This window comes from Oratosquilla oratoria, chromosome 14, assembly GCF_046742065.1.
Source record: "Oratosquilla oratoria isolate Oo_2021 chromosome 14, ASM4674206v1, whole genome shotgun sequence".
Lineage (NCBI taxonomy): Eukaryota > Metazoa > Arthropoda > Malacostraca > Stomatopoda > Squillidae > Oratosquilla > Oratosquilla oratoria.
Genome location: NC_134790.1, coordinates 18,475,355 through 18,498,651, shown reverse-complemented (window position 1 = coordinate 18,498,651; position 23,297 = coordinate 18,475,355). Strand labels below are relative to the sequence as shown.

The 23,297-nt window shown below is 41.9% G+C and overlaps 2 protein-coding genes across 2 annotated transcripts; one reads left to right on the top strand and one right to left on the bottom strand.

Annotated features, from left to right (window-relative positions):
- Positions 1-168: 168 nt before the first annotated feature.
- LOC143032761 (uncharacterized) lies at positions 169-5,543 on the bottom strand. The gene is made up of 2 exons (XM_076197751.1): positions 5,482-5,543; positions 169-2,496 (listed from the first exon to the last, which is right to left on the bottom strand). Exons 1-2 carry the CDS (start codon positions 5,493-5,495, stop codon positions 1,692-1,694), a joined length of 819 nt encoding a protein of 272 aa, XP_076053866.1. The 5' UTR covers positions 5,496-5,543; the 3' UTR covers positions 169-1,691.
- Positions 5,544-9,147: 3,604 nt separating this feature from the next.
- Positions 9,148-20,163, top strand: LOC143032763 (uncharacterized). The gene is made up of 3 exons (XM_076197753.1): positions 9,148-9,285; positions 9,517-10,401; positions 19,282-20,163. Exons 1-3 carry the CDS (start codon positions 9,163-9,165, stop codon positions 19,705-19,707), a joined length of 1,434 nt encoding a protein of 477 aa, XP_076053868.1. The 5' UTR covers positions 9,148-9,162; the 3' UTR covers positions 19,708-20,163.
- The last annotated feature ends 3,134 nt before the right edge of the window (positions 20,164-23,297 follow it).

Sequence of the window (23,297 nt, the reverse complement as noted above, 5' to 3'; positions counted from 1 at the left end):
TTTATGTTATATTATTTGTTTTTGTTTTGTTATAATTTGTCTGTCTGATTTTCATTTATTATTAGTTATATGTCAATTTATTATCATTTACTATTTACCTGTTTGTTTGTTATTCAACTATACCAATGCATTTATTTATGTATTTTAATTGTTATTTACATTGTTATATTTTTAATTTATTATTAATTTTTTTTTTTTTTTTTTTTTTTTTTTTTTTGCATCCGACCTAGATATGGATCAAAAGGTCTCCTGTCGGCATGCTTTGCCTTTGTAATCCTTTGTAAAAAAAGGGGAGCTCCTTGATTCAAAGAGTTCCTTAAGGCTCGTTTCGCACGAATAGACTTTTCGCCGTCCACGACACGACGTCGTGCTCTCAAATAATCATGGGTGTCAATGGACGTTTTCACACGTGGTCGTGATGCATGAAAGCGTCCATACACACGTGCTTATTTGAGAGCACGACGTCGTGTCGTGGACGGCGCATGGTGAAAAGCCGATACATGTGAAACGAACCTGTGGGTGTTGGTAAATTAAGGTCAGGGTCTATTCAACAGGAACGTTCATAGATAAGCTTCCCACGTCTAGGGAAGCAAAGACGCCTGGAGGGCTGAAAGTGTCGATGATGTCGAGAAATTGTCTAAACGTTTTTAAGTTGAAAGTCGAAGGAATGTTGGGCGTAATGATGGGATTCAGGTGTCTGGCGAGATCACAAGTAACCGTCGATGTTTAACAGATGATAGGCCAGGGTGGAATACCGAGGTTTGCGTTTCACGCTGTTTGTATAATAAGCTATTCTCTTGAAAAGTTCACTACCTCTATGACACTACCTGTATCACTTCATCTACATGACTCGGCCAGAAAAGAAAGGGGCAAATACCACACCTCCTCGGTGCGGGAATATGGTTCTTAGAGCGTTTGGTGTTAAGAGGCAAAATGGCTTGCGCATGACGACAGGATTTTCCCCCATTCTATTCTAACCGCTTTATGTGTCTAGGCTCGATATTGTCTCTGGGGATAAAAACGGTGGTCAACGCCGATGAATTAATAAGGGTTGCAATGACAACTGATATCATACATAACAAAATAGTAATGATTAAGCATTTACGTGCCTTGATAGCGTCTGACAAGAAGTTTCTTAAATTTGTTCTCAAGGAACCTCTAAGAGCGCTTGCAAGAGGTTTGGGGAGATCTCGGGTGATGTGCTGGATAAAGAAGGCGAAATACCGCTAAAATAATAAATGAATAAATAGAATAAAGTAAATAAACAAACAAATAGAAATAAAGACGAGGGGTCAACTTCTCTACTTGGACTTAGTCAGAGATTGTTGACATCTTAGATTTTGTGCAATAATAAAAATGATCTACTTTGTATTACACTCATACAGTCGAGTCACACTACATTTTCTATATAACTGGAGACTAACATCTTATCATGAAATTATGCTGATCAAATCTTAATTTCTGTAATCGTTTCTGCATTATCTAGTCTCTATTTTGCCAACACTACAGTGACTCCACATTAATTTCCCATAGTCATATGGTCTTTGATACACTAAAATTTCAGGATTTAGATCTACCAAGTTCTCTTCTCTAACCTCCTACACCACCGCAATCTTTCCAATGGGAGATGGTGAAACTGTTGGTCTTGTTTCCTTAATCCTTTGAAGGCATACCAAGTCCAAGAAATAAGTCTACCAAGTATTGGTTGCAAATGATGGGTGAAGCTGCCGGAACAACTCAGCCTGAGCATCAAAAGGACTGTAGGGATATGGACAATTTTTTTTCCTTCTGACAAACCTGTGACATGCCGTAGGTCCTTCACATAATGCCGGTCTGTGATCCCGGAAGGTCAAGAAACTTTTATTGAAAACTTCTTTAGCATCATCTTCAGTGGCTTCAATAAGAAACTCAACAGTCAGACCTTGCATGTTGTACCCTTGGTTGTTAAAGCGAGGACAGTTCGTCAAAACATAGTTGCGTGTGTATCCGTAACCAGTATCTTGGCGTTGCCAGTGACCAGTAACATTCGCGGGACGTAATATTGGACCGTTGCTATTGGAGGATCCCTGGAAGAGCTCGTCGTAGTTGGTGTTGGTCAGAAGAATTCGGTAAAGCGTGTACGTCTTACCTGTGACCATTTCCATCAGGTAAGATTTCCTCCATTTTTGCAGAGCCCAGCTCAGATCCAGGATAAACTCAACATTTCCATAGTAGCTGGGAGCCCCAAATTCCAGTGTTGGGGCGAACCAAAGTATCTTGAGATCCTTACAAGGATGTTCACTAGGCAGGTTGTTCCTGTGATAGGCAGAAAAGTGTGTGATAGGTCTGGGGCTCATTTTCTTTTCCCTCATGACCTTCACAGCGTCGTCCATGTGGACGACTCGCGATATATAATATATTTCCTTGTAATCCCATTGCTGGACAATCAGGGGCTGACGTGGTTGCCACGACGTGAGGTCATTGTTCTTGTGAAGCTCTATGTCCGTGGATGGCGAACTGTTGAAGACAAAAAAATTATATGGAATATTAATTGACGAAAACGGCTGTTATTTTTGCAGTCATAAATGCCATGTGATTGTATTCAGCTACTGAGGAGCGGTTGACGTAGCCTCTCCCCCCCCCCCCGCCCGCTCAAAGTGAAATTTGAATTTATATTTTGTTTACGCCTGCGCAGGTCCCTCCTCTAGCAGGTCTCGGGAAAGTTAGATTCACTTTACGGCAACAACTCCAGCCTATCCATAAGATTAAATAACAATCCATAAGGTTAGATAAATCTATGGATGAGGATGATAGGTGGTAACGGACATAGAACTGCCTAGTATAATGTTTGTGGTTTCTTGTCGTCTTCTCCATTCTTGTGTTCAATCAGTTGGAATAATTGCCTCAATCTCACTTTTTTCAAACCGCTTGAAATTGAGAGTAGTGTGTTGTCACCAATGGAAAGGGGCTACATTGTTTGGCATAGTGATGTTTAAGACTGATTTATCTAAACGTAATCCGGGTTTTAGATCTTAAATTCTAAAGCTATTCGTCAAAATCATGTAGTGAATTATTTTCAATTTCTGTGGTGAAATCAAGAAAAAAATAGCTTGATATTAGTTAGAATTATTTTGGGAAAAAATGTTATGTCATTGATGAATATGTTGCCAAATATTATGATGAAGGATTACAACACGATTAAAAGATATTAATGGATAAATGGTCAGCGTCTTGCCCAGGATCGATCCTAGGGAGGTGGCAAGCAATTGTTTAAGTCACACTCTCATGGCTCCCCAACCCCTCTCTGCAATAGCGGACACCAAAGGTGCAGTATACCAGTGCAGCATCTCATTGCTTGCATTTAATCCACACTGGTTTCTGACTTCATTCACAACCACAACCATCCCAACGCTCGAAAATTAACATACAATTCGTATCATGTAAACAACCTCACCAAGCTGGATTAAGTTACTGTGGTGAGGTACAAAGGCTGTATCGTAACGCTGGGGATAGGGTGGTGGTCCTGCAGTGGACGCTTTCACTCAATTAGGACACTTAAAACTGACCCATAATATATCAGAGCTCCACAAACACAGTATGTCCTTAGTTGTTGCGTTTAATATGATTTATATATAGGATTTCTCTTACAATACAAGTTATTTCTTGTCAAAATTGTTGATGCGATAGAAACAGTAAATACGTTTCCAAAGTTGTGATGTGGTGTGAGTCAACTTCGGGTGCCTGCAGTGGCATCAGAATATTGATGATAAGAGATAAGCGAAAATCGTTGTGGGTAAGGTAATGGAGATAATGAAGGTTGCATAGATAACAAACTGTTGTGGGGGCTCTGAGGATGTGTGTGTGTGTGTGTGTGTGTGTGTGTGTGTGTGTGTGTGTGTGTGTGTGTGTGTGTGTGTGTGTGTGTGTGTGTGTGTGTGACCCGAAACCTATTTATGCCAAACAACCCTTTCGATAATATCAACAATGCATCTGCAGCTGAAAGTGCAAGTGAAAAAGCTAGACCTGTTGTGGATGCACTGTGTCGAGTTACATTACTCCTGACCCAAGCAGTGGGCAGGAGACAGGGATGACCCTACATCCACAAGGAGCTAAGATGAATGGTGGATGAGAGTGGAATGGGAAGGAATGGATGCGTGCCTTTGACATGGCTACCTCCCTTATAAGGGGGAAAAAGCCCTTGGTGTATATAAACAGATAGATCTGCAAAATGGTCCCATCAGACAACACACAAAAACAGCCCCACACTATAGATACTATACGGCAACATGTTGTAGAATCCAATAAAATCCAGCACCAACTTTGTGACAAAAGAAACCTATTCATAGCAGAAACGCTCGTGATAAAAGAGGAACAGTCTACAATCAGGAGAAAAATGTATATAAGATTCATCTTCCGACAGCACAATGAGGCACGCCACGGAGCGTTTTCCCCCACGTCTACAACACCTCATGAGACTCCTTCACATAAACTCTAATCCTCATATTCCACCACAAATACACTTTTCGCTAACAGAATCACGCTCACACGCACAAACATATACATTTTTTTCTTCTACTAAAACTGACTTCATTTCTAACTTGCCCCCATACTACATCTTATTTCAATCTAGCTCTCGCTATTTTTTTTCCGTGTTTTTACCTTTTTCTACACTTTTCCCCACTTTTGGTTGAGATAAATGTAAGCCCCGATGTTCAAATCTCCTGCTACGTGTATCCTGAACAGCGACATAAGCCCTAATGAATAGCCTACAAAAGTGCTCACTGACAATAACCCCCTTTTATGCACGACTATCATTTAATTTTCCTACAGGCTTTTCGTCCCTCCCACGAGAGCGGGTGGTCTATCCTAGGAAGTCCATACCCACGAACTCCAGTCTGCATTCGATAACCTGCCCTGATAAAGCACAAATGGATGCGCTAAATGTCGATAGTTTTTGAAACCTCTTTGCACTTCCCCAACACCTTAGAGAAAAAATAAGATAATTAGAAAAAAAAATGAAGAGTTTAATAAGGAAAGTTTTTATGTTCAACAGAATATGCCTTCAAGAAAAGCAGTTTCCCAGTTACCCACGCAACATTCGTCAGTTGCATCTCTACTTGTGATAGGCATCCACTGAACGCATTGTTAGATGAAAGCAATTGATAATTGTAACTTTGTTTTTGGTTCATCTTTTCACTACGAAGGAGAAGGGAGTTGCCCCAATCGATTAGCGGCAGCTGGACTGAACGACAGAAGTAAAACGGAGCGAAAGGGTCAATCAAGTTCGACTTCCTCGGCACAATGAGACGCTTGATAGGTTTTATTCTGGCTGGTGACAGTTCTATTTATCTGACGAAGGGGAGGGAGATGTAGAGCAAGTATTTCGCTAATGAGGGATTGGAACATGGATGAAATAAATCGCCCGACGGCAGTCAGAATATAAAGGAAAATGCCACCTGGCACAGAGGGTAGGTGGTTACCAACGAACTGCAAAACACTCACCCGTGTGTCTCCATCGTTCAGCAAACTCGGGGACACTGACCGAACAAAGGGACATCTCCAATCCTCTTCAGGTTACACCAAAATCACATAATTAATATATGCGTCAGTGATAACATCATTGCAACAACCAGATAAAAAAAACCTGATATTCTATTTATCAGTAGTGAGGGAATTCTTTTGTTGAAATGTTTCGTAGTATTCCGGGAAAGTCATATGAAATGATGACAACTTTGCAATGTTTGATGCATTGAGAATGGCGGTGGTCCACGCATACGCGCATACTAACACGCATAATCAATACTAAATGATTATGTACATGTTTAACGATACCTTGTGTTCGTATGCTCACACAAGCACACATACAAACACACACACACACACACACACACACACACACACACACACACACACACACACACACACACACACACACACACACACACAATTGCTCGCGCAATCCGTTCGTACATGATATAGTCATGTGTCAGCCTTGATTTTCAGTAAAATGAGAAACACTGATAAAGCATGGCAACAATAGACTTTCTCTCCATAACAAGATTGGGTAATATATATATATATATATATATATATATATATATATATATATATATATATATATATATATATATATATATATATATATACATATATATATATAGTCAAGGGAATTCTAAAACTTCAAATTGTATTCTCTTCATCTGCTTCAGCTACAAGTTGACGAAATTGCCAAAAAATATTGTTCTTGTTTCTACCTGTTTCTATGTTAAGTCTGCGTCTTGACAGCTTAAAGTATTTCTTTCTGTTCCAGTTGCTAAATAATGTGATTCTCTTTTTCACTTTTTATGTTATCAATTCCTCTGAATATATTGATCCTCCCTGTTTTTTTTTTTTTTTTTACAAGGGACAGTTTAAAGAGATTTAAGTGGTTTTCGTATGTTTTTTTCTCATATTTGGTATAAGTTCTGTAGTTTGGCCTTGTACTTTTTCCCGTATATCAATGGCTTTAATGAGATGTGGGGACCTCAAAGAAAAGCATATATCAAATGTAGGCGAACCAGTGACCTGTGTAATTACGCTACCAGTCCCACGATCTTATTACTATTCCCCCTTCCACAAAAGGCGAATCCAGGTGGTCTCTGCTAGATAGTCCATAGTCCATCCTATTTGCTTTCTCAAAAGTAGAATTTGAATGTTCGTATGACTTAAGGGTGTCACCAAAATCATTCTCGTTCTTCACTGTAGCTCATTTATTTTCTAAATAATTAGTATTCGAACTTAGTATCATTTTACTTACATGTATAATTCTCCAGTACACTTATTCTCTTTAAACTCATTTATTCACTTTTGAGAACATTGCACTAATTTGTCTTAAAATCATTGAATATCCAGTTGATTCGAGTAATAATTTTTTCCTATACAACTTAGTAGCATTATCAAATTTGGAGACTGAATATTTAAATCCACAATCAGTGTCTTTGATACTTACTGTGAAGAGAATCAGCCCTGGAATGGAACCCTGAGGAACTCCGTTCGTAACATCTTTCCATATAGAAGTTCTATTCAAAACAAATAGCTGTTTAATATTGTTCAACCTGTTTTATCCCAGCTTAACAAGTTACCACTTATTCCATGAGAAGTGAGTTTAATTTCTCGTGCGGGACAGTGTCAAAAGCTTTTTCGAAGTCTAGATATATTAAGCATTATTTTTATATTTTCCTATCTCTCCTAGACTCAGTCTCTATACCATTGGTACTGATCTTAGCTATATACATCATTTTGGCACGGCTTACAGACAGGAAGCAGATACCCTTCGTAGGATTGTCTCCAGAGGTGTTACACCCAAGGAGCCCTAAAAAAGGGTTTCACTGAAAGTCTTTAGCCATCATAACCTGATTGCCTCCCTCATTATGAAACGCAGCACCGTCCCCGAGTGTCCAAAGGAACTTAAAAACTGGCGTAGTATACAAATTCAAATGTTCTGAAGGGGCATGCAAGCCCTCGGTGTAGCTACGTCGGCCATACCCTCACGACTTTAAGACGACGACTGCAAGCTCACCTTAACAGCGGAGCCATCCATCAGCATTTTATTGATGCCCACGATAAAAAGCCGCCCATAGTAGAGCTCATAAGAGACACAACGATCATCCACCAAGATAACAATTATGGAAGTTTGATAATAGCTGAGGCAGAGAGCATCGCTTTACAAAAGCCTACTTTAAATGCCCAGGTATTATTTGATTATGTCCTCCCCTCCAGTAGAAAATACAGACCTCCACCACGGGACATAAACCCACATGGGGATTGTGTCTAGACTATTTGGACAGAGTCCCACATCGGGAGGTTGTCTCGGGTGCCCTTTCCGTCTTATTAGATGAGACAGATTCCCACATAACCAGTAACCTCTCCCTACCGTTTTTTCTCGGCCTTATATACCCTTCTTTGTGAATCACAATGGCAAAAGCCGACAAGACTGTGAGAATAAACACCTTGTGAGATCGAAACCTTTATTGGTACTACGTTTAGCTTGTTACAGCTTTTTCAAGTACAGACATGACACACACTCTGAGCACATATAAGCCAACAGGGAAGGAACTGGGAGAGGTTATCAGGGAGGGGTGGGTGGTAGGTGGAGGGGGAGTTAGGGGACGGGTGGGACTTGGTGGCTTATATGTGCTCAGAGTGTGTGTCATGTCTGTACTTGAAAAAGCTGTAACAAGCGAAACGTAGTACCAATAAAGGTTTCGATCTCACAAGGTGTTTATTCTCACAACCCTTCTTTGTCTTCATGTAATGTATTACCCTGAAGATGACCTTTTGTAATGATTGAAACAGCTGTCGATAAGCTGGATCAACATTCTGAAGCCTTTTACTATTTCCTAGAGTTTGAATTATGAAGAAAAAAAGAAATACAGTTACAAAAATGTTCTCTTAAAATCATTGACGCCAGTTGTGCTTTAGCATTTAACAGAAATATATATATATACATATATATATATATATATATATACATATATATAATGTGTGTGTGTGTGTGTGTGTGTGTGTGTGTGTGTGTGTGTGTGTGTGTGTGTGTGTGTGTGTGTGTGTGTGTGTGTGTGTGTGTGTGTGTGTGTGTGTGTGTGTGTGTGTTTGTGTTTGTGCATACTCCTGGGGCCGCACGTATTCAGAATGAGCTACCACACAATGATACATCACATTCGTCGCTTCTAGTGTCAGATTACACCTTCTCTGTTCACTTGTTCAGTTAGCGAAGAAATCCTTCACTTGCACCGCCAAAGAAAAAAAAATTACTCTTAACCTTATTAAAATAAATGAAGCCGGACACGCTTATCAAACAATGACATAAGGAAATCGGTGGCGTTTGCTCGCGTCTACTAAGCGTCATCAAAGGGGAGGAGCATCGAGTTGCTGGCACTCGGTGCAACAAGCGAACGACAGGATCGTCTCGCCTTTTGTTTAGAAAATGACGACAAAATTTGTATCGTCTGTCTTAATCTTTAATTTCTCAATTTCAGATGTCTCTTACGCCACCTTAGACAGTGACTTAACACTTATGAATATAACCTTTTTCTTGATGAATTTTACTTCGGCAAATATTCCCCGGTGAGCGGACAGTTTTAAACTTTCCGCGCTCGCTTGAAAGTCCTTTCCGGAACCACACCCCTCGTGACACATCCAGACATGACGTCGTTCCCGCCCACACACTTCCGACAACCGAATCTTTTTACCTCTGCAAACGTTCAACACCTATATAAGCAGGAGCCGAGGATAGTGCGACTTCAGATACTTCCCTGCTTGCAATCTGTGAGTATTTGTGTCACATTGTCCAATACATATTCTGAACTCTTCGTAAACCATTGTTAATAGTCTTCCTGATCTTCCTGTAAACCCGATAGGTTAGTTGGTGATCACAAGTGAAAAAGTTTATCATAAGTGCAAAGTTGTAGCCGAGTGCCCTACGTAGGTGTTCTCTGATTAAATCTCTCTAGCAACGTGTGCCCTTTTGAGACATAGGTTTTCCTTGTGTCATTGCAGATAAAAACCGTCCTATCACCAACTCGAGAGACGATGTCAGTCTCCAGGTCTCGCCACTCGTCCGGCAAAGACAACAAGTCGAAGTCAAGGGAGAGGGAAGTGAGGGAGGAGGAGGACGACGTTCTGCTGATGGAGCACGAGACCGTCAACTTGATTTCGTGGAGGCCGAGGCGACCCATTCCGGACTGGATCGAGGTCGTCCCTTTCTACCGCATCGCCCGGGTGGTCCACCTGGACAAGGTCGAAGACATCTATAGGAGCGGGAGAATGGAGCCCAGGCCCATCACACACTTCTCCGCCTTCCACCCGAAAGGCCTTCCCGAGGACCACCCCTGTAAGAACCTACGGGTCCTCTGGTTCTCACCCCAGGAGGAGGACCCCAACGCCAACAGCAAATACGGCAACTTCGAGTTCTCGCTCGACATCCACTGGGTCCTCAACAGGTGGAAAAGAGTCTACTACATCGAGAACGTCTCTTACCCAACCGTCACTCTCTACCGGGTCCTCCTCACCAACACTGACTACGGTGAATTGTTCGACAATTACGCCCTGACGGCCACCATCGAGGGGCCCCGTCTTCTCCCACTCAGCAACGACCATCCTTGCAACCCCTGGGCGAAAAAGGGTCGCCCTCACACAGTCCGTAAAAACTGCCCCAGGTACATGGGAGAGAGCTTCAACAAAAACGGACTCATCCTGGAGTTCCTGATCGAGGCCACGGACGAGGACGCCAGGGAGATCGTCCGATGCAGCTGGAGGAAACCCCGAGATCACCTCCCATCCGGCGACGAGGGAGACGGCTGGTGGTGTCACACATATGAAAGGCGAAACCAGGAATGCGAGTTCAAGATGGGTCATCATGAAGTCGAACGCCAAATAGAAAAGGTAAATAGGAATTTCTTTAAATAGATTATTATGCCATCTTACTTCAGTTTTATTAGTCAAAATAACATTTATATATGTGGTTTTCATATATCAGGTTTTCATTTCAATTATGTTAGCGGGTTCGACCCCAAGTGGAAGTGGAGCACAGCTGCAACTCTTAACAACGACAACAAAGTGTTGGGGGGGGGGCCTTTAGTGACACTTGTACCCCATAGTGTGTGTATGTATATACCAGTGTGTGTATGTGTGAATGTCTTCATGTATATATGTGTATATACGTCTGCGAGTGTGTGCGTTTGTGCTTGCATTCGTGCGTGTGTGCTTGTATGCATTTATGTATGTGTGAGTGCGTGTGCTTGCGTGCGTGTGTAGGTAAGTGCATGTGTGTGTGTATCTGTGTGTATTCACCTTCACCGTGGTCTTTGGATCACGTGTTGGACTCGTGATCGACAGCTATTTCCCTCTCGGAAAAGAGCTCAGAGCTCGTATGACCGATCTATGGGTAATGCTATGACCTTACACACACACACACACACACACACACACACACACACACACACACACACACACACACACACACACACACACACACACACACACACACACACACACACACACACACACACACACACACACACACACACACACACACACACACACACACACACACACACATACACACACACACACACAACTCCCCGCCCACGAGAGTCAGAGTAACGACCCGAATCGCAGCGATACCGAAATAATTTTGGCCCTGGGCAGGATTCGAACCAGGTACTGCGGGCACCACCGTACTAGCAGCCCAGTGATCTATCAACCGCGCCACCGAGTCGTGTGTGTGTGTTCTCGTGCGTGCATATGTGAGCGTGCATGTGCTTCCATTCGTGCGTGTGTGTGTATGTACTGTATGGGTGCGTGTATGTCTGCGTGGGTGCGTGCCTAAAATGCATGTGTGTGTGTGTCTGTGCGTGTATGTATTTATGTATACATATATGTATGATTCATGTTCAAAAATTTTACATTTTTGACCGGAAGTCATGGTCGTTTTCGCCTGCGAAGGACAAACAATAACATGTACGTTTTTATGCATGCGATTCACCCCCATGGTCTTGGATCACGTGTTGGACTCGTGGTCGACAATTATTCCCCTCCCGCAAGAGAGCTCAGAGCTCATATATGACCGATCTATGAGTAATATTGTGACCTCACACACACACACACACACACACACACACACACACACACACACACACACACACACACACACACACACACACACACACACACACACACACACACACACACACACACACACACACACACACACACACACACACACACACACACACACACACACACACACACACACACACACACACACACACACACACACACCCAACTCCCCGCCCACGAGAGTTGGAGTAACAACTTGCAGCACAGCGATACTGAAATTATTTCAGCCCTGGGCGGAATTCGAACTCGGACCGCCGTAGTGGCGGCCGCAAACACTACCACTGTGCCATCGAGAATGGTGTGTGTGTGGTGTGTGTGTGTATGCGTCTGTATGTGGATGCGTGTCTGTGTGTGTGCGTGTCTGTATGTGTGTATGCGTGTCTGTATGTGGATGAGTGTGTGTGTGTGTGTCTGTCTGTGTGTGCGTGCGTGTGTGTTATCTGCATTTACGATTAAGTAATCATGTGTTGCGTCCCTCTTGGTATGTTTGTCGACTACATGTTTAGATGTGTGTTTGAGAGAGTATTTCCTCGCATCCCGTCATCTCTCTCTCCCGCCCGCAAATCTCTCTATTTGCTCTCTGTCCCGCCTCTCCACCTATACTTCTCTCTCTCTGCCTCTATTTCTCGCGCCCACCATCTCTCTCTCTCTCTGTCTCTCTCTCTCTCTCTCTCTCTCTCTCTCTCTCTCTCTCTCTCTCTCTCTCTCTCTCTCTCTCTCTCTATGTCTACCTCTCTCCTGCCACCTCTCTTTCACCCTCTCCATCATATATCTACAGGGTGACACAGAAAAACGGGAATTTTTGAAATGCGTAGTGGCAGCCATGTACAGTTGGCAGCACTGCTGAACAGGGACCTTGAACTGTAAACACTCTTGCCATTTAATAATTATGGAGCAGTGGAACGGTCAACAGCGTACTTTCGCTTTTTTCAAAAACAATGATAGTATGGAAGGTGCGTAGAAGGAGTTCCAACGTTTTTTCGACTTAGGACGTTATGGTCGGGTTCCCTCGAAACACGCAATAAAAATTGGATTAAAAAAGTTGAAGAGACTGGATCTGCTCTAAAAAGGAATCCGACTGGACGACCGAGAAGTGCTTGTACTCCACAGAATATCTAGGCTGTACGCGTTTCATTCTTATGGAGCCCACGGCGTTCACTTCGTAAGTAAGCAACTGGGGCCAGTGTGTCCAGGGAGTGCTCGCCGAACTCTCCATTTTGATTTAAATTTTCATTCGTAAAACCTGCAGATCGTGCAACAACTGAAGGAGAATGATCACCAGTTGCGAATGTAATTCTGTCAGCAAATTATGACAAACATAAACGAGGACAATAAATTTCTGGACAAACAGTGGATGTTAGATGAGGCCCGTTTTCATCTCTCGGGTCACGTTGATAAGTAGAACTATCGTTACTCGGCAGACAACAACCCCAAAGAAGTTCATGAACGTCCTTTATACGTCAGCAATTTCGTCACACGGGGTCATCGGACCTTACTTTTTCGAAAACGAACAGAAGAGCACAGTGACTATCACTTAGGATCGGCATGTTGAGATGTTGCAGTATTTTGTTGCTCCTGCATCGAACAATTTTCTACAACTTCAAGAAACCTGGTTTCAACAGGTTGGTGCGACACCGCACACTGCAAGACAATCAGTGGCAACTGTGCGAGAATTGTTCGGTAACCGTGTCATCTCAAGATTCGATGACATTCCCTGGCCCCCAAGATCACCGGATTTGTCCGTTTGTGATTTTTTTTCTTATGGTGTTACCTGAAGAGTCGGGTCTTCATGGCTCAGCCAAGGGCAATGGATGAATTGAAACAAAGAATTCAAGACGAAATTCGTGGTGTCCCAGCTGAGATGTTACAGCGAGCAGTGAACCCCAACAGCAGATTGGAAGAATGCATACGTACAGGAGGACGCCATCTACAGGACGTAATTTTCAAACATTGACAATTTGGATTACTGTTTCTTAGAGGCAAGTTGTAGAGGTTTAATTGCTGTCAATAATTTTTGTTGGATTTCTTCTATTTCATCCTTTATTTTTCAAATGTTGCCGTTTTTCTGCGTCACCCTGTACCTCTATTTCTCTCTCCCGCCGCCATATCTGCCTTATCACCGCCACACACACAAAATACACACACACACACACACACACACACACACACACACACACACACACACACACACTTTCGTCGAATGGACGGCGAGAATTGGTGTTCCGAGGAAAAAGGAAAATCTACGTGGATCTCAACGCCCAGGAAGTGCCTTTTTGTATTTATAGGGAAGGGGAGTGCTCGTGGAATAGTGGGGAAGTGATAGAGAAGGAGAAGGGAAGGGATATTGAGAGAAATGGAAGGAAATGAGGAAGGGGAGGACTTGGTCCAAGAGGCCAGACGGCTTGTAAACAAACGCCGAACTGATGACTTGGATGCCGATGATGGGACTAACAAAATTGTAAAGATTAGAAACATAGATAAGAGCAGTTCAATGGAAGATGAAGATAATAATTTCCAAGGATTTAATGAGGGGGCGGCGGATACCAACCTCCCCCGACTGGCAAATCTGGAGGAAAAACTTGAACAAATGACTGAACATTGGGAAATTAGGTTCGGTAAAATGTCAAAAATTGCCGAGAGGTTTGAAAAATTGGAAGAACTAGAGAAGGCGAACAAAAACTTAACTGATGAAATAGAAGAACTAAAAAGACAGTTAAGAGAAGTAAAAGTGGAGAATGAAGAATTAAAAAGGAACAATAAAGACAATACAGAAACAATAGCAAAAGAGGCAGAGGGGTGGAGGAAGATACAGGAAAATAGTAACGTTGCATTTTCCGATATAATTAGATAGCAAATGAAAGAACAAACTGAAGACTCAGTTATCAAAGTGATGAGACAGAAGGAGAATATTGTAAGAGACAAAAATAGATGTAAGCAGACAAAAAGAAATGTATAATTATATTAGGAATGGAAGAGAAACATAACCCAGATAGAACCTCAAGAATCAAAGAGGAAAATGTAAAAGTAAGCAGTTTACTACAATTAGTTCAGGAAGATGAACCAGAAATAATGAAACAAATCGAAGAGAAGTTCAGGCTCGGAAAGTATAGTACAGATAAGACCAGACCAATTAAGATTAAATTCAGGTCACAAAGGACGGTAGAGAATATCTTATCCAAAACAGGGAAACTAGCGACAAGTGAACAATATAAAAAGGTATGGATAAAAAGGGAAATGAATAAAGAGGAAAGAGAGGAAGAAAAACAGAAAAGACTTGAAGCTAAGGTAAAAAACGAGACCAGAACAGAGTCAGAAAAAGAGAGATTCTATTGGAGAGTAGTGAATATGAAACTAAGGAAATTCGACATACAAGAGAAAAAAAAAGTGAAACAGAGAACACAATGGAAGTAGCAGAAAACTAAGAGTGTCTTACACAAATATAGATGGATTAATAACAGGATTGAATGAGCTGAATGATTATTTGAAGGAAAGAGAACCGGACATAATGGGAATTGTAGAAACAAAATTAAAAGGTCCACTACCACCCAACAGTGTAGGACATGATGCATATAATTCTTGGATTAGAAACAGAGAGACGAAGCAAGGGGGTGGAGTTATGTTCCTGACTAAGAAGGATATAAACGTGAGGTGTGTCACATATGGAAAGAATACAGTAGAGATGATTATGATCGAAGTGGATGACAGAGATAAGAAGAGCAGAAAGTTTGTGATAAATTATGTGCCTCCGAAAACAGCCTCGTGGGAAGAGAGTGAACATAAAAGTATGTTAGAGGACACAAAGATATCATTAAATAAGATAATGGAAGATGGAGGAAGAATAGTTATGATGCGCGACTTTAATTGCAAAGAAATCTGCTGGGAAGAAATGACAGTAAAGGGTGGAGACGGCTCATGGGGAAACACTCTACTTGAGATGATTACTGACCATACAATGACACAGTGGATACAGGAGAACACTAGGTATAGAAATGAAGAAGAACCATCGAGACTAGACCTAATAATTACATCTGAACCTAGAATAGTGGGCAAGATTGAATATAAAACACCAATAAGTAAAAGTGACCACATATTGATTGAACTGGAACTTAATGAAGAAAAATACATGAAAAGAAATGAGCAATATAGAAAAGGAAGAATGATGTATGAAAAAACAAACTTTGATCAAATAAGAGAATTCTTTCAACTAGAAAACTGGGAAAAAATATACAAAGAAGAAACAACAGTGGAAGAGAAATGGAATATTTTGACAAAAATTTACAAAAAAGGAGTGGAAAAGTACGTCCCAAGACAAAAACAAGAAAAAGAATATGTAAAATGGTGGTACAACAAAAGTTGTAGGGAGTTAAAAGACAAAAGAGACAAAGCTTGGACCAGATGGAGAAAAGACAGAAGGCCTGAAAAATGGAAAATATATACTTGTTATAGAAATGAATATGTACAAACGTGCAGAGAGGAAAAGAGAAAATATGAAAGAGATATCATAGAAAAGTGTAAAGATCAACCAAAAATATTCTACAGATTTGTAAACAACAAACTGAAAAACAAACAAGACTTGGAGAAATTAAGACAAGGAGGAGTTGAATACACAGAGGAAATTGAAATGGCGGAAATTATGAACAAACATTTTAAATCAGTGTTTACAAGGGAGAACATACAACCTGAAGAGATCGAATGGAAAGAAAGAGTCCCCCATATGAAAGAAATAGAAGTAACAAAGAATGAAATATTGAAACAGTTGAGTAATCTTGATGTCAGAAAATCGCATGGACCAGATGAAATAGCAAACTGGATACTGAAAGAATGCAGGAATGAACTGGCAGACAAAATACATAGTATAATAAACAGTTCCTTGAAAAAAGGAAAAGTTTCAGAAGATTGGAAAAAAGCAAATATAGTACCTATATATAAAGTAAAGGATGCGTTATGTCGCCCTGGCTGTTCAACTTATACATGGATGGGGTGGTGCGAGAGGTAAATGCTAGGGTAGTGAGTCAGGGATTGGAGATGGTTAAAGAAAATGGAGAAAAGTGGGAGGTGAGCCAGCTGTTGTTTGCTGACGACACTGCGCTTGTGGCAGGGTCAGAGGAGGGATTGAGGAAGCTGGTGGCAGAGTTTGGGAGAGTATGTGATAGAAGAAAGCTAAAGATAAATGTGGGTAAAAGTAAGGTGATGAGATGTACAAGGGGTGAAAGTGGCAGTAGACTGGAAGTGAACATTAAGGGAGAGCGACTGGAGGAAGTGGATAGTTTTAGATACTTGGGTGCAAGTGTAGCAGGAAAAGGTGGAGTGAAGGTGGAGGTAGAATGTAGATTGAGAGAAGCGAGTAAATGCCTTGGTGGTTTAAAGAGTGTAATGAGAAACAGACATTTGGGAATGGATGCGAAGAGGAGACTGTATGAAGGAGTGATTGTGCCAACAGCACTGTATGGGGCAGAAACGTGGAACATAAGAGAAGAAGAGAGAAGGAGTTTGAATGTGTTTGAGATGAGGTGTCTGAGAAGTATGGTGGGGGTTACTAGGCTAGATAGAGTGAGAAATGAGGAGGTGAGGAGGAGAACAGGGGTGAAAAAGGATTTGGGAGAGAGGGTTGATGAAAGAATATTAGGATGGTTTGGACACATGGAAAGAATGAGTGACGAAAGACTAGTAAAAGAGGTATGGAAGGCAGATGTGGAGGGAGTGAACATGAGGGGACGTCCTAGGATGAGGTGGATGGATGGGGTGAAGGGGGCTTTGGGGAAGAGGGGAATGTCTGTTGAGGAAGGAAGGGAGAGGACGGAAGACAGAGGTGAGTGGAGAATGGTTGTATATGGATGATGTTGTGACGACATGAGGAGGAATAGGTGGGGGGGTGGGGGGTGGGGTAGTATGTGTGAGTAAATTTTGACGCAGCCCGAAGGGATTTCTCCCCGTCCTCTCCTTATATGCAAAGGGGGACGGAGAGGGGGGGTCGCCGATTAAATGAAGCGGCCTTGCTGTGGATGTACTGTGTCTTGCGACACTGCTTCTGACCCAGGGCGGTGGGCAGGGTTCAGGGATGACCCGTCATCCAGGAGGTGCTCAGATGAGAGGAAGGGTGGGAGGGGTGTGGAGTGTATTTAGGGATGAAATGGGTGGGAGTGTTTTTATGCCTTTCCTTTTGTGGCTACCTCCCTTGGAAGGGGGAAAAAGCCTTGGTATATGTATGTATGTATGTATATATAAAGGAGGAAATAAAGAAGAACCTACCAACTATAGACCAGTCTCTCTAACAAGTACAATAGCAAAAATTTGTGAAAGAATTGTGAAAAGTAGATGGGTAAAATATTTAGAAAAAAAAACAGCGTGCTAAATCCAGGGCAATTTGGATTCAGACAAGGACGATCATGCGTCACCAATTTAAAATGTTTCTATTCAAGGCTAATAGATATAATACAAGAAAGAGATGGATTGGCTGATTGTGCATTTCTAGACCAAAAAAAAACTTTTGACAAAGTACCACATAAAAAGTTGCTTAAGAAATTAGAAACTGAAGGAGGAATACAGAGCAAACTACTTAATTGGATGGAAGACTTTTTGCAAGAAAGAAAAATGAGAGTAGTGATAAGAGACAAACACTCAAAATGGGATAAAGTAATAAGCGGTGTTCCGCAAGGAACAGTTCTGGCCCAATAATGTTTGCTATATATATTAATGATATGGATTAAGGAATTGAAAGCTATATGAGCTTCTTTGCAGATGATGCAAAACTACTGAAAAGAGTGAACACGGAAGAAGATTGTGAATCACTACAGAGTGATCTAAATAAAGTATGGGAATGGAGTAGGAAGTGGGAGATGGAGTTCAATACAAAAAAGTGTAGTATAATGGAATTTGGAAAAAGTAAAAACAGAATAACAGGATCATATAAATTGGGAGAAGAAGGAATAAAAAAGTAGAGAATGAGAAGGACCTGGGAGTCATTGTTATGAATAATATGTCACCTGAGAAACATATAAATAAGACTTTTGGAGAAACTTATAATTTAATAAGAACAATCAAAGTTGCATTTACATACCTGGATGAAGAAATGGTGAAGAAAATTCTAATCACTCTGATAAGACCAAGATTGGAATATGCAGCAACGATATGGTCACCAAGTACAAAAAAATGTATAAAAAAAACTTGAAAGAATACAAAGAGCAATTACAAAATTGGCACTAACACTCTCAAAACTATCATATGAAGAGAGACTAGCAAAACTTGAACTACAGACACTAGAGCAAAGAAGAGAGAGAGGAGATTTGATAGCTATTTACAGAATCATGAAAGGCATAGAAATTACTGATCGAGAGAATCTGATAAAATGGGATGATAGAAATACAAGAGGACACGGAAAGAAAATAAAAAAAGACAGCTATAGAAGTGATCTGAAAAAGAACAGCTTTCCTCACAGAGTAATAGACAGTTGGAACAAGTTAGATGAGAAAGTGGTGTGTGCAAAAACAATACCTGAAAGGAGTGACCCGCCACAGACCAGAGCCAATTCAAAGTGTAGGTACAATAATTTACTTATTTTCATATTTTATGTACTATACTTTCAGGTTTTGTGCTATGCCATTGACTGAATTATATTTTTGATGTTTTATTGTTCTGTCTTTGCAGATGGAGCAAACTATCCAGCAGCACTGGGGAGACTTGGAGGCTGTTGAGCCTGCATGTGCTGAGCTGCTAGTGGGGCAAGATGAGGCTGCTGCTGGTACCCAATCTTCAACCTCCTCAACTGGCAGAAAGAGGCAGAAGGATGTTGAGAGTGAGATTCTGCAAGCCCTGGGGAAGAGAGTGGCAGAGTTTGGCAGCATTCTCAAGGACTTCACCAAAGCTCAGCAGCAGCCAATGATAGCCAGGGCAGCCTTTGCCAACTATGTCAGGGACAGTCTGATGACCATGCCCAAGGCCAGCTACAAGAAGGCAAGGTCCAGCATCAACCGGCTGCTGTCTGAGCTGATGGAAGACAGTGATAATGAAGACCTGCCAGCTGCCACTGCTCCTGCACCTGGACCTGCACCTGTGCTTGCACCTGCACAATAGCCTTCACACCGGCCAAGTTCTGCCCCGTCGTTTGGGTCAGTTGACCAGTACCATGGTCATGCGTGGGGGACTCAGCCTCTATGGGGGCATGGACAGTTTTATCCGTACCAGCAGATGCCACAGTAATCAAGTCAGCCACAGCAGTCAAGTCAGCCACAGCAGTCAAGTCGTGCTCCCACACCCATTCTCCACAGCCACAGCCCACAGTCATTATCAAGCTAGCCAAGTCCCGGCATCTTTGACCAGAGCCTGCGCAGCTTTCCCAACTTGTCCGGATTTAGTGCCATGCTGGCATCACCCTCTGACCTGGTGGACGATGACGTTAACACACCACCTTCACAACAAAGCAGTCAGTGAATGCCAGGGCTGTGGCTGTGGAAAATGAACTGTCAAGTGTACTGTGAACTGTGATTTTAGTGAGTGGTTGTTGATTTAAATAAATGATGTTTAATTGTACTTACATGTTTTTGTTATATCTTAGAATTAAGTGAATCGGAGCGACCAAATGGTGGCTAGTTTTGGCTTTTTCAAACTAATTTTTTTCATGATACTTACTACACACACTTTGTGTACGGAGCTATCCAATGGTGGCCAGTTTTGGTATTGAACATTAAGAACACATGTAACACTGGTCCCCATGTTGTGCCTAATAATAAATATGATAAACATAATTTCCCAACCAATGTGTTTAGGGAATAAGGGGTGGGAATCATACAGCAATCATGACCTTTAATTAAGACAGCTTGGCCATGGGAGGGGGCCATTATAATGTTTAAAGTCGATACACGTTTATTTACGTAAACATTTGGTGTTATTTGTCAGAACATACTTGTACATTATATAGTTAACTACCATTAAACTCTTACAGTAATAAGTACATATAATAAACAAGAAATATACAGTTTCATGACAATCTTTAATGACATTTAAGCTAATATACATTACATTTTCTTGTGAAAAGGACCTTTTAAGCTATACACTTTACATAATACAGTTCATTCTGGTGTTGCATGTGGGTTGATAACAGTTCATTTCTTTGACACTCTAAATCATCTGCTGTTGCCATGGAACGGAACCTGCCTTGGAATTCACCCAGTGCTTCAGGAGATTTCTCAGCTTCTTCCCTTTCTTCAACTGTATGTGTGTCTTCCAAGTTCTTGCCATGCCTCCAGGCTCTAGGGACGAAATCACCATTCTGATTTTCCGAACGGTCAAGCTGCTGATTCTGCATACCAGGGTAGCGGATCCTCATCAAGTTATGCAACACAATGCAGGCTTTGACGATTAGCTTCACGGTGGAGGGCCTATGTTGCATGGTAGTCAGTAGCACTTGAAACCGGTTGGCCAGGATGCCAAAAGCATTTTCAACTACTCGTCTGGCCCGGGAAATCCTGTAGTTGAAGATCCTCTCTTCATTGTTGAGACCACGTTGGCTGTATGGCTTCATCATCGTCTTGCGGAGTGCAAATGCATCATCCCCCAGGAAGAAATAAGGTACATCCTGGTTGTCATGGGGTAGAGGATCTGGCTCAGGCAATCCAAGGGCTCCATCTTCTACCAGTTCTTTCAGCTCAGAGTTGTTGTAGATCTGAGCATCAGATGCACAGCCTGTACTGCCCACGTCCGCCCAGATGAATTTGTAGTCTGCGTCTACAAGGGCCATCAATACAATGGAATAAAAGCCCTTATAGTTGTAATACTGGGATCCGCTCTTGGGGGGACACTTGCAAGCAATGTGCTTTCCATCTAGTGCACCACAGGCATAGGGGAAGTTCCACTTCTGCAGGAATTTATCAGATATGCGACGCCATTCCTCTGGAGTAGTGGGGCAGGTTATGACTTCAGGCAAGTACTCGTCAACGATGGCTTGGCACACCTGGCGGACAATCACTGACTGTGTGTTATGGGGGACACGCCACCCATACTGCATTGTGGAATAACTGCTTCCAGATGGAAGATGCCGCAGAGTCAATGCAAGCTTCAGTCCAGGCTCCAGGGGTTCCCTGTATCTAGTATGTTGCCTGGTGATGTTGGGACCAACCCTGTCCAGCAGTTCATTATACATTTCTGGAGGCATGCGTAGGAAGTTCCTGAGGACGCTCTGATCTTCATTTCTCAATTCAACCATAAGCTGGTCATAAAGGCCAAATTGACGCCGCCTTCCAGTCCAAGGGTTCACCCAGATTGCACGTCTCATTCTACGCCGCCTTCTTCTTCTTCCTCTTGTGTGTCTAGCATACTCAACTGCCAACTGTAACAAATCTTGGTGATGTTGAGGCACAGCAACCTCCATCTCTAAACTGCTGGTACAAACAGATACAGATTTGGAAATGTGAGACGTTATGAATCCCCCCATACGCTGGAAATACGCATGTAATACGCATGGGATAAGTTGGCTGTACGCTCAGAACACGTTAGGCATAAGTTGAGTACGTTAGACTGTCGTTAGAACTACCATCATAACGTTAGCCATTCGTTAGACACACGTCAGACAGACGTTCATCATACGTTCCTCTAACGCTAGGTTTCCTGACCCACTCAATTTCAACGTATGAGAAGCGTACTCGACGTATGAGTAACGTACCTTCAGCGTACCTCTAGCGTGTTCAGCGTATGAGGAACGTAATGAGGAGCGTAAAATTCATACGTCGGCATACGCTGAAAATTTTTGCGCATGTTCAAATTTTTTTTTGGCCGTCAGCGTTCATCAGCGTACACCGACTTACCCCGGCGTACTAGAAACGTATTCCAGAGTACCCCTAGCGTGTTTCAGCGTATGCCCAAAAAGTCCATACGTTCCTCATACGCTGGATCTATACGCTAGAGTGTGACAGCGCCTAAGGCGACAACTCTATTGTTGCTGGCTGTATCTACCAGACCCTTTACCACCTTCATTTTACGCAATGGAAAATGGCAATGGAATATTTGTCACCGGAAAAAAGGGATTGCAGGGAAGTTATCAGTTGCTTCAAACAAAACACTACACTGAAGTTGAATAAGTAAATAAAAACTGATTCACCACAACTGCAATAGTGTGGTTCTCTCTCAAAGATGTACTAAATAAAGAATATTACAAGAGGCGGTAGTTGAAACATTCCTTAGCCTTGCTGATAAGATATACAAGAAAACAATAAACAGGAAATGTGACGAGATAGCAGTACTCAGAACTGGGAGTGGAGAATAATCCACATATTTTTCTAGTTTGTGATATGCGTTAATGACGTAATCAAAAGCATGTCGCTTGGATGCGAGTTTCAACCCCACACTTGTCTCCAATTTCCAACAGTGACTGTCACCTTCCCCATTAGTCAATGACATTGTTCAAAGGATAGTATGAAATAGGTTTCCATACGAAGAGCTAAAAAGATAAAAAAAAGGGGACGGATAGTTTTCCATAGAGATGCACTGATTTGTGGAATGCTATGGAAGAATAAATAGCATTTGGTAACCTATTGCTGAAACAATTCATTGTTTTAAGATAAGATAGGGATGACAGGGAATAAGGAACATTGAACTACCTAGTGTAGGCCTTATGGTCTTTTGCAGTCTCTTCCACTCTTGTATTCTCATATTCGCGAGCAAATTTGAAG

What these genes read in the sequence shown, in the direction of transcription:
- LOC143032763 (XM_076197753.1), top strand. Translation starts at nt 9,163, where the DNA reads ATGACGTCGTTCCCGCCCACACACTTCCGACAACCGAATCTTTTTACC. An exon ending in TACTTCCCTGCTTGCAATCT is followed by an intron (nt 9,286 to 9,516) that starts GTGAGTATTTGT and finishes GTGTCATTGCAG; the next exon opens with ATAAAAACCGTCCTATCACC. An exon ending in TCGAACGCCAAATAGAAAAG is followed by an intron (nt 10,402 to 19,281) that starts GTAAATAGGAAT and finishes CTGTCTTTGCAG; the next exon opens with ATGGAGCAAACTATCCAGCA.